The sequence below is a fragment of the Emys orbicularis genome, chromosome 24, assembly GCF_028017835.1.
Source record: "Emys orbicularis isolate rEmyOrb1 chromosome 24, rEmyOrb1.hap1, whole genome shotgun sequence".
NCBI lineage: Eukaryota > Metazoa > Chordata > Testudines > Emydidae > Emys > Emys orbicularis.
The window spans coordinates 14,883,705-14,900,010 of record NC_088706.1 but is presented as its reverse complement, the minus strand read 5'-3'; the positions used below and the strand labels follow the sequence as shown (position 1 = coordinate 14,900,010).

The 16,306-nt window shown below is 47.9% G+C and overlaps 1 protein-coding gene across 1 annotated transcript; it reads right to left on the bottom strand.

The window, feature by feature from the left end:
- Positions 1–2,784: 2,784 nt before the first annotated feature.
- Positions 2,785–16,299, bottom strand: COPE (COPI coat complex subunit epsilon). Its single transcript, XM_065422017.1, has 10 exons — positions 16,149–16,299; positions 15,562–15,624; positions 13,922–14,022; positions 13,066–13,218; positions 11,695–11,748; positions 10,914–10,995; positions 5,295–5,450; positions 4,455–4,523; positions 3,851–3,925; positions 2,785–3,133 (listed from the first exon to the last, which is right to left on the bottom strand). Exons 1-10 carry the CDS (start codon positions 16,272–16,274, stop codon positions 3,086–3,088), a joined length of 927 nt encoding a protein of 308 aa, XP_065278089.1. The 5' UTR covers positions 16,275–16,299; the 3' UTR covers positions 2,785–3,085.
- Positions 16,300–16,306: the final 7 nt, after the last annotated feature.

Below are 16,306 nucleotides of genomic sequence, written 5' to 3'. Positions count from 1 at the left end.
AGCCCCCAGCAGCCTTTTTATCGCAAGTTAAGGGGGAAATGCCCCAGCCCCTAGGGACCAAGAGGGACAGAATGGACCTGCCCAGCCTAGCTGCTTAGAGAAAGCTGGGTCGGGGGTCTCCTTTGCAGTGCCAGGGGGAAGCTTTCCTGAATCTCTCACTCTCACACAGGTGAGCAATCAGGCCCCTTTTTCAACTGGGAACCCACCAACCACCACTAGGGTGACCAGATGTCATGATTTTATAGGGACAGTCCCGATTTTTGGGTCTTTTTCTTATATAGGCTCCTATTACCCCCCACCCCATCCCGCTTTTTCACATTTGCGGTCCGGTCACCCTAACCACCAGTCATTTTTGATGAGTTGGTCCAGATTCTGCAATCTACCCCTAGGGCCCCATTATCGCCCATAGGACAGCTTTATCCTCACCAGCAGTGGTACGGGTACCCCCAGGGGTACACAAGTCAGTACAAACCAAAATTTCATACAGACAGCATGAGAAGTCAGCAATCTGTCAGTAACAGTGTGCTATGACATTTGTATTTTTAGGGCTGATTTTGTAAGCAAGTAGTTTTTAAGGGGAGGTGAAACTTGGAGTACGCAAGAGAGATCAGACTCCTGAAAGGGGTACAGTTGTCTGGAAAGGTTGAGAACCACTGCTCTACAATATCCTTCACCCAAATCCTCCCTTCCCAGCTAAACACAGCTGAGGGGAAAACTGGCTCTCTCTCCACTTAGAATGCTACAGCAGCACTTTAGTGTAGACACTATTGGGGGGGAGGGGGTTCTCCCATTGCTATAGTTAATCCACCTTAGCCCCCACATCCCACTTCTTCACTCTTACTTGCTCCCACCCCACAAAACCCCAGATGGCCAGTAAATGGGGCCATCTCCTGACATGAGAGGCTCCCCCCCCATGAAATGAGTGCGCTGCCTTTGCACAAACTTGGTCCCGAACAATCCTGTGCCGTTACACGCGGCTTTAGAGTCAGTTTCTGCACATGCAGCTGATTTCACAGGATACGGGCATGAGACAGTGTGTCTCAGAGCGAGCTCAAACTCTGCGATGTACTTAAATTAAAAGTGGAGCCAGCACTTCATCTGCAAATGGCCCCTTCTCAGCCACAGACCCGCTCCCTGGGCCTTGAAATCAGTTCCGCTGACTTTACTGACAAGTGCAAAGCCAGAGCTTTGTTAATCAGGCCAGGCAGAAGGCCGGGCTCGTGTTTAAAATCAAACACTGGATGGACAGGAACGCAGTTGAGCCCCAGCTCTGCCCTTGACTCCTGTGACCTTAGGGCCATCCGTAAAATAACAATACTTCTGAACGCCCAGGAATGCTATGAGGCGTAATTCTTTCATGTTTCTAACGTACAAGAACCACCTCAAACAAAAGGCGGTCGAGAAGGGCCCAGTATTATTAGACTTCAGCAACAGGAAGGCAAACATGCATCGTGCATCCAGCCAAACATCAACTAAGTTCCAATTGCAGGATCCTTATTACTGGGGTTGAAGCAAGAAGCAGAAAAAACCCATGGGACTTTGTACCTGGAAAATTCACCTGTTGAACTGTAAAGCGGGGTGGGTTTGATAGGGAAAAGGAGAAGAAATATTGATCAGCATGATGCCATTTGAGGTCACTGCTTTGAAATGGCTCCGATTTTACACTTGTATCCCTCAGATCAATTACAGAAAATCCAGGGAACTCACCAGTGATAAAACAAACTTGTCCTGCTAGCTAGGCCCAACAGACAGCACATTCCCCTATTTTTATACTGACGGTACCGGCTTCCCCTCTGCCACTTGCTTTTATTGTTTCAATTTTTAAGTCAATTTATCATGGCCCATCAAGTGGGGAACGGCTGCACCGAAAACACAAGCCCCTTTCACATCTGCCGCAGACGGCTCCACAAAGAGAACATTCATTCAAGACTGGACCATGAAAAACCGTCCATTGAAAATAGCTGCTCACTAAACAGGCCCAGGAAAGGGACAATGAGCCCTTTCAGAGCAATCACAACCGAGGTGGGCACAAAGGAGATGCCAGCCAGAAACGTTTGCAGCCTTGTGTAGCCTGCACACAGGAAGCAAACAGAAGACTCCAGACATAGATAAACATTAGAAAAATCTCAGCTAAGGACCCCATGCTGACATCTGCCCCTTGCCCATTTGATGCAACAGAACAGTTTGTTACATCATATGCAGTAATATTACATGCTGCCTATGTTGCACTCTAGGTTACAGAGATGTACAATCAGTTCTTTAGCTTTTAATGAAATATGGGCAAGCGTGCCCTCCCACGTACAGAGGGTCATACGAGGAGTTAACACATACTGTGATACGGACTTTGTTGCGGTAAGATGTAACGTTTCCCCGGCCCTGTGACATGAGCTCACTACATTTTACTACCTTAAGATCCAGGCTGGTGCCTCTGCAATCAGAGTACTTTGGGTGTGACTACTTTTATTCTGTGGAATCTTCCCTTCCCTCCTACTTGTAGCATCCCAAGACATCCTGGAGGCAGGGAAAGCTGTGTGTCTATCTCCAAAGGGTCTTTTAGGGAGCTGCAGCAGCTGGCAGTGGTGCTGGAGTCCATGGGAGAGGCAGATGCTGAGCATCATGCTCTTGGAAAGCCTCAGGGGTCAGCCTTGAAAGAAAGGTGGCAACTCAGGATCCACCCATGTCCCCAAAGTAGCTGTTAAGAGGCTCAGCAGTGAAAGGAAGAGGTAATGTAGGAATGTTCACGTATAGATAACGCCAGCATAGAAAGCAGAAGGGCCACACCAATCCACAAAAGGCTTTATTAGAAATGTTTAAGGTACAGCGTTGCACACTCTGGACATGCACTGTATTTTAAACAAGGAGTTTGGAACCTAGTTAAGTCAGGACATAGGTTTCTAGGCTACACGTCTCCATGTGTTACATACACGCTCGGCATCGGCTTGCTGAAAACACAAGACCCAGCCACGCTGAGACGGATGCCAGACCGACTTGCAGAATGAACTCTGTCCACAAGGCCAGAGAGACTTTGGACATCCCCCCGTTCCCAAGGTACCATAGCGTGGATCCGCAGACTGCCTCCGAGTCCTCATGCACTGGGGGCGTACTGCATGACCAGCCGGTCAAAGTCATTCTCCTGTCAAAGAAAATAAAAATAGAGACTCTTGGTTTTTAGCTACTGAAACTATTATAACCTTGTTTGCTAGTGGGCTGAAGAAAAGGCTACAGCATCTCAGGAGGGCAGCAGAGAGGCGTCGAGATTGCAACACCCTAAATCAGCAGTACTCGACCTTCTCTGTATGAGGTCCTTCCATACTGTTAGCCCAGCACAACCTCCCGCTATCTAAACAGGGCACACCTCCCCCCATTTAAGCAATACGGGAAGTGGACAGAGGTCACAATCAGCTGACTGAGAACCCATAACTCAGAGCTGTTGTTTCAGACATTCAGGCAGGCACCGCTCCTCTGGTTTATACTTGGTTCATGTTTTCAAAGTTGTCTCTACAACCATGAAGGCCAGAAACATAATTTGAATTTTTGAATGAAAGTGTAAAAATGGGAGGATGAGCAGGATTCCCTGAAATCTGGTCACGACCCAGCCTGGGGGTCATGGGACAGCTCAGTGGTTTGAGCATTGGCTGCTAAACCCAGGGTTGTGAGTTCAATCCTTGAGGGGGTCATTTAGGGATCTGGGGCAAAAATCTGTCTGGGGATTGGTCCTGCTTTGAGCAGGGAGTTGGACTAGATACCTCCTGAGGTCCCTTCCAACCCTGATATTCTATAAAAACCTGTAGCTTGAGAAGCCCCAGGCTTGATCCACTAGGCTAATTCCAACAATGGCATGACCGGTTACCTTTGCCTGGTACTCCTGTATAAATGGATGACTTTTATGTGCATCTTTCAGTTGTGACAAGTAGCGATTGGTAACCTGGGTGGAAGAGATACAAATGAGACCCCAACATTGAGATCAGAGGAGGAAAAGCTAAGAGCTTAAACTGGCACGTGAGAGAGTTGATCTTCAGAGGGCTTTACAGGCACTGAAACAGGGCAAGCAGTTTTCAGAAGCCCTGTCCACCAACAGCTCCAACTGAAGTCAGTGAGTTACGGGGTGCGGCAGCTTTAAAAATCAGGTCTTAACTGATGTGCTCACAGTCATACTATGAACCAGTGGCAAAGCTGGGACTGTAAGCCTGGAATTCCAGGCTCATACTAAGGCTCTCTCAATCCCCCATCCCGAGCTTCCCTCTCTATTATATAGGAACGCAAGGGTTTTAGACAATGGTACAATGCTCTGCTGATTAGCCAAGGCGGGTTAAAATAGTCCATTTCCCCAACTTCAGTTAGCACAGGAGCACATAACACCTTAAAACCCAAGCGAGCCTAGTATCTGCACACCTTTAGCAGCAGCAGCACACCCACCCACTGCACTGGACTCAGACGAGCAGAATTCGCCTCACCTCTGGTGGTTTACCCAGGTGCTGTGACAGGACAACAAAATTGATCAGGGTCTCAGGATGGCTGCTATCCTGAAAGCATAAAGGGAAAACACATCAGACTATCTGTCCTGCCTCCCTATTACTGTAACCAGGTGCAGCACCCAGCATGTTTCTGTGCCTGGAAACCATCTTCTCCTTAAGAGCCCACAGATTGCTGTACAGGTAGGGGAAGAGTTAGGCCCTAAGAGGTGACAGGCAATGAATTCCTGAGTGAACACACCATGGCTAACGAGGTCCTAGGACAAGTAATCAAAGGCCAAGAGCCCAGCTATCCAAGTGCCAGGATAACTCTGAAACGCACATGCTTGTGAGATGCTAAGCGCTTATGAAATGGGATTTATAGGAGACCAAGCCAGTGAGACCTGAGTGTCTCAGACATGGGCAGAACATTTTAAAAGACATGTTTAACAGACTCCGCCTACTCAGGGACGTGCGGGGGCTCCTGAACTGGAAGTCAGCTGCCTGAGAACACAATGGAACAATAATTTGCCTGGACAATCCACTAATGGCAGTGTAGCTTCCAGAGCTTATGGGCATGTTTTAGAGAACAGGAACTGGATTCAGAATGACATAGGGTTTAGACAGAAAACATGATTTAAAATATGGAATTAAAAAACACCCCCCAATTTCTCGCAGGCTGCAGGCAGCCAGCCCTGGGCACAATGACAGAAGATGAGGCTAAGGAGCAGTTATATAGACATGCATGAAATGTAACGGTCAACGTTCTTGCTCCTTTTCTTTTGCCTCTTTCCAGAGTGGCGGATTTGAATCCAAGGTTATATTGCCAGACAGAAAACACACCTTGTCTAGCGCCTCTTGGAGCACACCGTCTGCGTCTTCCCACTTGCCCTGAGCCATGTAGCAGGCGGCCTGTCCATTAAGCAGAAGCAGGGTAGATGAGCATTTGTCTGCCATCTCTTGGAAGATGTAATAGGCATCCTGTAATTTCTCCCCACCCTGTGAAGAAACGGGACAGTTAACCTGTGATTGTGCTGCATTATGCCAAGGAGGCTGTAGTGCTGCTGTAGGCGAGGGTTTAAACATTGTAAGTGATGAGGTGCCCCGTGATTAAATACAAGTCGACTGAGTCATCATTTCCCTTTGATCAATAGCCTTTGTGCCATGGTCAGAGCAGCCGAAAAGGCGAGGAAGCTCGTTCTTCACAAAAGCAGCTTTCACACTGCTTGGGTTAGTCTACACACCTCAGCTTGCGCAGGAAGAGTCTGACCCAGTTACCATCTGACCAGTTTTAGCCTGTTCTCAACCATCTGAAACAGGGGGGGGAGGGATAGCGCAGTGGTTTGAGCATTGGCCTGCTAAACCCAGGGTTGTGAGTTCAATCCTTGAGGGGGCCACATAGGGATCTGGGGCAAAATCAGTACTTGGTCCTGCTAGTGAAGGCAGGGGGCTGGACTCAATGACCTTCAAGGTCCCTTCCAGTTCTAGGAGATAGGATATCTCCATTTATTTAATCTGCCACTGGGCTGCCCAAGTCATTGTTACGAGGTTATAAACTGGGGGTACAGCTACACTACAAGCAGCGAGGCCACCGCAATGCAGGCCCTTACTCCAGTGACAGAAGGGGGTTCTCCATTGCTGTAGTAACCCCCCCCCCCCCGCAGAATTCTTTTGTTGACCTAATTACATCTACAATGGGGGCTAGGTCAACACAACGCAGTCACAGCCCTGACTGTTGTAGCTATGGAGACCTAAATTTTAGGTGTAGAACCCGCCTTGGTCTACAGGGCTTGCATGAACTGACAATCTCTGCCTAACCGTTTCCTGCAGTCATTGGGTCTCCTGTAAATAGACAGATCTTTAACAAGGCTGCGGAAGAAAGAAGCGCAAACCATTAAATATTAAGAGCCACTTGGAAGCTTGTGTCTGGTGAAGACAGATTTTAAATTCTTAATTTTAAAAGACCCATGTCAGAAACTGGTGGTGATAAATCAAGTGGGTTATGAAGAGAAATTTAAGTCACAGAACCAGGATATCATTAGCTGGGTTTTTCAAGAGGGCTCAGGTCTTGAAAAGCCCATTGTTCTCAGAGGAGGATTCTTTGTTGTTCTTAATGTGAAATGAACTCTTGAATATCTGGCCGTAAACTATTACTCTAAAAATGACTGAGACAAGGGACAAGGACAGAGCTCAATACTGAGGCCAATTTTAAAATTATAACTTTGAGTTGTTACAAGCGTGCCTCCACCTTTATTGAAATTTTAGGAGACTTTATTCCTGCCATACACAGGATATTCGGAGAATGACAGCTCACGTGTTTTTGAATGCTTAGTTAATTAAATGAAACTTCAATCTAAGGAAATTCCTAGGAATTTGCTTTCTGTGAGCAGTGACAGGCCCCCAAAGTGCTCACGGGAATGACACCTCCTTAGCCGTAAAATCACATGCATTACCTCCACATGTGTTAGTGTCTCTGGAATGAAGCTTTAGAATTTCAGTTTTGCTTTAATATTCCATATTAGTTTCTTGTATATTATGTTTGAAAGATATAGGAGTCAATAGGAGTCTTTGTCTGCACACTCTAAGCATACTACAAAGGGAAGGTTGTAAATCTAGGAGCCAGTTGAGCAAAGGACAAACTAACAAGGGTGTCGTCTCAAAGATCAGGACACTTCCCCGGTGCAAGATGCAAGACTGCCAGAGACGCGGTTGTCATGTTTGAGAGAGACAGGTCGTTGTGTAAAAGGATGCAAGGATATTCTTTATGCAAAATATCCCAGAGGAGTAAGCGCTGCTTAAGATGAGTCATCAGAACTATAAACCAAGTCATTAAAGTGGGCCTTTTTACTCTCCTCTTTGCAAACAGAAAAATCTTTAGTTTTAACCCCACACAAAGAACTCTAGAATTATTCTTGTTGAAACTGATTTCTTCTACAAACATACGAAAACCTTCAAGCTTTTAAACTTTAAGGAAAATATGTATACCTGGGAAGTGTTTTATGTTACTTCTTACCTTGTTTCTCCATTTAAAGGTGAAAACATTTGCTTATTCCTTAAAATCTTAAGAGGATATAGACTTCTTTTGCAATATTCATGTAAAAATATTTTATATCTAAATTCAAACCCTCCATATAACAACTGAAAAATTCCAGCTTTGCTATGGATGCTTTAGCAGACTGCATGATATGAGCTGAAGATGCTAGGGCCTGCCCAGAAAGGTGCTGAGCCAATGAGATGGGACAGCAGTGGATACTGAAACCAGGCCAAGCCTGAAAGGGGTGTGACTTCCATCTTTACCAAGAGGATAAATCCCTCTGAACTCAGCCATTTCATCTCAGCTCCATCTGCTTCTCTCATCCAAGCAAACTCACTTTCCCCTTATTAATAGGACATTCATAATTACTAATTGTGAGTATTCTGTGGGTCTTTAACCTTGGTGTCCCCTAAGGCACGGTAAGAATCTCATTTAACTAAGTGAGTGGATGTCACCTTCCTAAACTGGCAGTGAGATGACAATTAAGATCTGGCCTAACATTTCTTGTTTCTCTAGACTATAAACTTTTAGCAATTTGGAGGATAAAATGACTTGGCTCCCAACACCTCTTTCTCCACACACACACACACACACACACACACACACATATACTGAGACTGCTGTGTGTCGGGATAATTTTAGCAAGGTTTGCCTTGTGACTGCCAGGAGACTAAACAGTTAACTATAGTCCTGGTTACTAAGGCACACAAAAAACAACAAAAGAAAATGGTGTCTAGGTAGCACACAGCATTTCTCCCCAGAGCTAAAGAAAACGAACACATTAACATAGAGCAGAACTATCAAGCAGAATACAAGTCACCCTTCCATCTGGACACACGGGAGAGCTGCAACTGCAGAGAGTAGCAGGCTGGGCAAAACTGATTTCCAAGGCCCTGTTAAAGGCAATGGGAGTTCTGCCTGATTAAGGCCAACAAGATTTGGTCCATTGTTTTCTTTCAGCTGTTTACATCTCTCTCCACAGTCCCTAGATCACACCAGCCTGCTGTGCTCCTGTGTGTTACTGTGCCATTCAAGTGCCAAGTTATGAAACAGAAGCTCGAGAAAACATTATTTATTTTCCAGACGCTGATGCTACATTGTCATAAGCACCTGGCACTGTTATTCTATCCCACATTTCCAGATTGAGAGGTGACCACCTGGGTCATAGCAATTTAAACCTCCAATAAGAGGATCATCACACATCTGAGGGGGTCACTGAGGGAGTGGCCAGATCGTGGGATTAGTAACAGGACATGGAGCCTTTCACCTCTAATTCAATAGTCTGAATCCAAGCCAAGTCAGCAGTGGCCCATCTGGTTCTATTCTATTTAGGTGCCTACACAAGGCCCCCCACCACTGTACATGATCACCCTGCGTCAACTCTCTCAGGCCCCTTCTCCTCTCCTCTGGGGGGATAACCTGAGTAGCTTAAAGTTGTCCCCTCCTCCCAATGTAACTGCCCACAGGTCAGGAGCTGCTCTGAGGGAAAAGCCAGGTCAAAGGGGCAAGTTTCACAAATGGACTGGAAAGCTGTCAAGTTCATGGCCTGCAGGTATGAAATCTGGTCTCAGGCAAACTCCTGAGAAAGGCCCATCTGAGGGAGATGCCTTTGCCCCAGAGGGAGGCAGTTCTATTGCTCCCGAGAAGCTGAGCTGTTGAGCTCCTGGAAAGAGGGGTTCAAACCACTGCGGGTTTTGACATTAAGGACAGAGACCTTAGAAGGTGACCCAGAAGCCACTGGAGTGAGCAGCACACTGCTGGCTGTTAAGAGACCAATATAAAAAGAGAGTGCATGCTCAGTCCAGTTCCTAGCGACCAGCATGTCCATGTAATAAAAACCACAGCTGGTGCCTCTGTTGGTAGCCCCAGCAGACAGGCTGGAAACTGAACGGCCCTCCTGCTCCCTAAAACGAGGTCTCCTGGTACACTGGCAGCAGGGTCCCCATTTATCAGAGAGACCCTGCAACTGCATCTAGAAAGGAGTTGGGCTCCACACAGCAACACTGACACATTCAGAAGAAGCCAAGTGATGGCAGAGTAATTAATCTGCAGTGCAAACTCTTTGAAGTGCTGTGGGAATGAATGGCTAGCAGAGGCAGGACTCTGCTCCACAGAAACCCCAACGGCTTTCCGCAGACTCGGAAGGCATTGCGCTGTTTCTTTGAATGGCTGGGAAGGGGGATGAGAGATCAAAAGTGTGAAATGCAGTTACCATAGCACAACGTAAATAAATCTGAATCAGACCTGAAGGGTGTCTGATAAATACCAGCTGCCACAGATCCCACTGAGCCGGTTTCACTGAAAGTGGGTTTAGCTAGAGCGGGGCTTTATTTATAGGATCAGATGTAAGCACAAATACACTCCACCGTAAAGACAAATTATTAAATTTTCATCTAAGGTCTAACTAGGGCCAGCATTGAAATCTCAGACTGCAGTTTCCCATTTTACGTTATAATCGTTTGTGAATTATTCAGCTATTGAGAAACAGGAGCTCTTCTGTGTCCGAGTTAACGATCAAGTGGTACACATGAAAAAGCTTGCACTCAAAGGAACTAATTAGTCTGGCTAATCCCCATGCACCTGCAGGGAAAGCAAACTCACATGGTAAAGGAGGAAGTTAAAGGGAAAGAATTCTCAAGTACTTCTGCCCGAGCTCTTTGCACCTCTGGAGAGTGAGGCAAAGGGAGAATGATCAGAAATGGGATGGAGTCATGCCAGTGCTCTGAGACGCCAGGTCCTAGCTTTTCTAGGCAACTGCTCCAGTTTAAGTGTCCAGGATACAGCAGCTAGTGCCCACTCTCTCCCACAGCTGTGGGCCCTCTTGCTATCCCCCAAGCTTCACAGTAGGACTACCTTTTCGCACAGCCCAAGAGCCATTTAAGCCACTCGAACACGAACAGCTGGTAGGCAGCAGTGATGCACAAAGGCTCATCATTAAGGTCCCAATTCAGCCAGGAACTCCAGCATGTGCCTAACTGAAGGCAACGTCATTGTCTGTGTGCTCGAACCGGGACAACCCAGCAGGTGTGTAAATGGGGGCCCAAGGCTGGGATGGGGAATGCAGAGCATCAGTCACTGAAGCCTGAGGACACACCCCAGCAGGGAGTCCCTGCATTAGGTTACTGAACATTCAGGAGCTGATCCTACTGCTACGCTGCTCTAGGGGGGGAAATGCATCCGTCTCACCTTTAAACACAACCCGTTCTGTGTGCTCTCATGAGAACTCCACCTAGCCCTGTTTGTGTCTGACAGGGCAACTTCCTGGAGAAGATCAGGATTCTGTCTACTGCCCAGTCTGGCCTTTCCCTTGCAGTACCTCATCGCAGGAATGGATTCATGCAGTTATGGCATTTCGGAGAATATGTGAAGAGCCCGAGTGTAAGGCAGTGCCCGTGGGGTTGAGCAGGGTCTCGGCCTACAATACTCACTACAGCCAGGTTCACCCAGGCAGTGGCCAGCTGGGTGAGGGTAGCATCCTCATCTTGCTCCTGCATCTTCTTCAGTTCCTTGCTGAGTAAACACAAAGGGGAGCCACACAATGAGCCACACAAACCAACATAGTCCAGCTTGCTCTAAGTCCCAAGTGCACAGAGGCCATCCCTTTGCTGCCCTCACAGCTCAGTGAACTGAGGCTATGGTCCCCTGGGACCCTGCCCTGCCAGTCAGAGGCACAGTGCCATCGGGCTCACTGACCTTTGTAGTTTGGCACAAATACCTCCAGTGTATTTTCCTTAAGAGGAGAAATCATCGCAGCCTCCAGAGAAGAACATCTGGTGTCCGCAGAAGGTTGTTTTATTTCCCTTTAGGGCAGCAGGCGACTCAGGCACTGGAGGATCATTTAACACTCCACTGAGGTCACGACTAAATCCTAGAACCCTGCTTCTTCTTTAGCTGCACTCACAGCTACCCTTTTATTTCCAGGGTCCCAGCATCCTGAGGGAGAAGGGTCTGCCACACCAGCCAAGGGGGACGCCTGCCAGCCCCACCTGTGACCATCAGCCTCAAATGCTGCCTGCAAGATACTGACCCCAAGGCAGAACCAGAGCTGAGTAATGCCCTCCCACGGGTCCGGGTGGATTAACCCACCCAAGGGCCTCTCTACGCAGTGTCAATGACAAGCCGAGCGGGTACATCTGCACACAGCAAGGGAATTTAACATGTAGCAAACAAGCTACATGCCCATGTGGCACAGAGAAGATACAAGCTTACCGGGCCAGATCGAGCCTGTCGAGCTTCAGCAGTATCTGTATCATCATCGCCATGCTGCAGGGAACAAGCGCACATCAGGGCTGGACTCTAGGCTTTTCTGCACCCCCTTCACAGCAGGGACGGAAGTGTCCCCCATGGACCAAAGGCCAGCACCACCACGGAACTGTTACTCCCCTCTTCTTCCACCCAGGGCTCAGAGGGCTTGGCTACTCCAAATCTGCTGTCTGTTCCTACACTCAGGTCTTCCCAGGTTCCCTTCTTAACACTGCTTTAAAGCATGGTTGTACCAACTGTCTGTTATAATTTGTGGAGTCGGATTCCAAGATCAACCCCTTTTAGTTAATAAAATATTGGAAAAATGTATCACTATTTCATCAAAATCAAACTCCCCTACCTCATGGTGCCCAGTGTCTCCCCTCCCCCACCCAATAAGGAATACACCATCAGCAGAGGCCCCTGCACTCAGAATCCCCAGCAATTGCTCACTGCTGTTGTGCCAAAATCTCCACTATAAAAACTTCAGCCAAGTTTCATTCAGCTATCATGGGTGTCACGTGCAACTTAAAGCACCGGAAGAGAAGCCTTGCACGGGTACACCGCACGGATCGTGCCTGCCCCTTTGGAAGCACACCGCCTAGCGAACAGACATGGTGCTAGCGAGTAAGAACAGGCGTTTCACCGCCTTGCTCTCTCTGCAGCGGGGAAGCAATAAAGCAGGCAGCGTTATTCGGGTACAGACGGGACAGCCTGCTCCAGGACTCTGATTGCTCTGGCATCATAATGCCCTTCTCTCTACCTGAAAACATGCAGGAGATGTGGTATCCTGAATCCCTTAGCCTCCGACTGGGTGAGTGTGTGTCTTGTTCCGGGATGGACACCTCATTACTTGTTATTAACATCCCCAAATCAATCTCTTACTGGTTTCTATAAAACTTTAAAACAAGGCAGACTTCACCTGTTTCTATGGCAACATTTCCTTGGATCATAGAATCATAGAATATCAGGGTTGGAAGGGACCTCAGGAGGTCATCTAGTCCAACCCCCTGCTCAAAGCAGGTCCAATCCCCAACTAAATCATCCCAGCCAGGGCTTTGTCAAGCCTGACTTTAGAAACCTCTAAGGAAGGAGATTCCACCACCTCCCTAGGTAACCCATTCCAGTGCTTCACCACCCTCCTAGTGAATTTTTTCCCCCTAATATCCAACCTAAACCTTCCCCACTGCAACTTGAGACCATTACTCTTTGTTCTGTCATCAGGTATCACTGAGATCAGTCTAGATCCATCCTCTTTGGAACCCCCTTTCAGGTATTTGGCTGGATCACAGAGCGTGGCTTTGTTGGGTGACACCTGGGTGTCTGAGCTGCACTCACCATTCCAAGCTTTCTCCTTGGTGTAGCGTGCGCAGGGCCGCATCAGGGTTTGCGTCATGGAAATAGATGGACGCCGCCATCAGCAGGAAAGTTGTATTGGTCACATCAACGCTTTTTGCCATCTTCTTGTCCAAATCAGCAACAATTGCGTCCCTGTGGAGAGTGAGCTGGTGAGAGTTTCGGAACAGATCATTCCATTTCTAAGCAAGGCAATGGCTGTCACCCTCCAGTAGGGAAAGTCCATCGAATTTTTTTAATTCAGCCTTTTAAAAATTATTTGAACTAAAAAGCATTGGGGAAAAATATTTTCATGCCCACACTCAAAAATAACGCAGGGGAGTTTTACTAAACATGGCCAGCAATTTGGCAGGGCAGAAAAGTTTCAGCCCAAAACAATAATTTTTCAGAAATATATCAAATACCTGAAATCAGCCAATGGAGATGGAGACAAATACTTGTACATGCTCCTCGCCCAAGGCCAGCTAAACTGATCCTGCAGACAATGCTGTTTTAAAATCACGAACCAGTGAGCGGCAGTTAGACAGACAAACCAGTTGGGCCAACCAGCAGGAATTGCTGACTAAAACCTGCCTTCAACACCAGTCTATCATCTGAAGATTGGAAGTGTTTTATTGGGCATTGGTATAGGAAGCATGACCACAGACGCTTGGCTCTGGAATGTTAAATGTATAGACCCATTTTTAACAAGCCAGAGAATAACTGGTTAAAAAAACTTCAGTCATTCCCACATGATCAGGACCACATGCAGCAGTGACCAAGATTATGCTCCCACTACTGAAGCAAATTCTTTGCTGGGCAGTATTTGTATGTTACAATAATTCAATGTCACACTTACCTCTGAGTGTCGTTTGAAAGATATTCTGCAAACATTCTAACTGCTTGGAGCTCAGGGCAAGCATTGGCTTTGATTTCATCCAGAACAACACCATATTTTCTCTATTGAGGACGGAGAGAGACATTGTGTAATAATTTAAGAACAAAAGAAAAACAGTTCACTATGATGTAAGTTACAAAGTAGTAAGGAACATTAATCTTTGCCACATTTCCCCACATGCTCAGATGAGACTGACTAGCTGGACAGAATTAACAGAGAAACACTGTTGCAAGTGTCACTATTAATGAATCTCCACTGTTTGTGTTACTAACATAACCACAGATTATTAGACAAAGAACTTTAAAAAGCCACTTATCACTATTTATGCTGTAATTTATTTGCAATTTACTCAAACTGAGTAGTCAGTTTCATATTGTGGTTCACATGAACTGGCAGAAAAATCTTGTGTTTGGGTTTCCCAACACTTCAAGAAAAAAGCAGCCATTAAGAAAGTTAAGTACTTAAAACACTAATTAAAAAAGAACAGGAGTATTTGTGGCACCTTAGAGACTAACAAATTTATTAGAGCATAAGCTTTCGTGGGCTACAGCCCACTTCTTCGGATGCATATAGAGTGAAACATATATGGATATGGATATATGTTTCACTCTATATGCATCCGAAGAAGTGGGCTGTAGCCCACGAAAGCTTATGCTCTAATAAATTTGTTAGTCTCTAAGGTGCCACAAATACTCCTGTTCTTTTTGCGGATACAGACTAACACGGCTGCTACTCTGAAACCTGTCACTAATTAAAAAGTTATTAGACTATTTGTAATTAAAACCAAAAGACCCTTATATTTTGGACCTAAACTCAAACAACGACAATTGCAGGTGGGTTATCATGGGCTGCATGCAGGGAGAAGTATAACAGGCATGCGAGAACATGGGAAATAACTATTTTAAGTCTATAGCTCATCACCAACACCACAAAGAACAGCAAAAGTAAATCTTCACCCAATGGATGATGTTTAGGACTCCTATAACACTTCACAGGCTTGTCTAGCCCCACCTACCCTATTTCAAATATGGGGAAATACAGGCCAGAAAGGTCTAATTAGTTCAGTGGTTCTCAAACTGTGGGTGGGGACCCCAAAGTGGGTCATGACCCTGTTTTAATGGGGTCACCATGGCTAGCTTAGACTTGCTGGGGCCCAGGGCCGAAGCCAAAGCCCGAAGGCTTCAGCCCTGGGAGGCAGAACTCAGGTTACAGGCCCCCTGCCTGGGGCTGGGGCCCTTGGGCTTTGGCCCGCCCTGCCCAGGGCAGTGGGGCTTGGGCTTTGATCCCCCCACCAGAGATAGTGGGGCTCGGACGGGCTCAGGCTTCAGCTCCCTTCCCTTCCCTTCCCCCCTCCTGGAGTCATGTAGTAATTTTTGTTGTCAGAAGAGGGTCGCGGTGTAATGAAGTTTGAGAACCCCTGAGATGGTTCATACTGTGCTCATCCCCTTGTCAACCTGGGTGGAGGTGATGGGCCCCAAGGCTGCAGAAGGAATCGATGTCAGACCTCAAGAGACTGAGGTGCTGGATTTGAACTCAGAGCTCCCTGCTCTCAGCCCTGCGCTCTGTCCAGGCCCCTCTCCATGCAGAGCCCGGGATCTCACCTGGGCAATGTAGGCTCGGTATAAGAAGACATCCCGCTCCACCTCCCTTTCCGGACTGGACGGCTAAAGGAACGAGAAGGGGGAGACCGAGATTGGTTAGCCAGCACTATCAGACCCTGAAACAATAACGCAGCCCTGAGCATGAACTGCAGCCAGGAGATGAGACCCATGCCTCAGTGGGGGAGAATGTGTATGTGGAGGCACACTGGGGTCTGTTTGCGGGGGTGGGAGGGGAGGGGCTAGAGGGGATGAGATTTGGGGTGAAGGGGGGACAACCCCCACTGGGCTCAGTGGGTCTGGAGAGAATAAGAAGATGGGGGGAGGGGAGGTCACCCCCCGCTGGGATGGGCGGGGCTAGAGGGGACGAGGAGATGGGGGGAAAAGGCGGTCACCTCCCGCTGGGATGGGCAGGGCCAGAGAGGATGAGGAGATGGGGGAGGGGGCACCCCCCGCTGGGACGGGCGGGGCTAGAGGGGAGGAGGAGGAGATGGGGTGACGGGGGTCACCCCCCGCTGGGATGGGCGGGGCTAGAGGGGGGCACCCCCCGGGACGGGCGGGGCCCAGGGACCCCTGAGCGCAGCTCCCACCTTGACCCGCTGCGCCTCGTTGATGGCGGCCTGGTAGGCGCCGATGTAGAAACTGTTCTTGACGTCGAAGAGCTCGTCCGCGTCCCCCCCCTGCCCGGCCGGACCCGGAGCCGCCGCAGACGCCATTTTCCCCAGACCCAGCCACGTCTCCGGAAGCG

Coding starts and splice junctions, on each gene's coding strand:
- COPE (XM_065422017.1), bottom strand. CDS start 16,274: ATGGCGTCTGCGGCGGCTCCGGGTCCGGCCGGGCAGGGGGGGGACGCG. Junction 14,023..15,561: donor ACCGAGCCTACATTGCCCAG/GTGAGATCCCGG, acceptor CGTCCTCAATAG/AGAAAATATGGTGTTGTTCT. Junction 3,926..4,454: donor ACCTGGGTAAACCACCAGAG/GTGAGGCGAATT, acceptor TCTTCCACCCAG/GTTACCAATCGCTACTTGTC.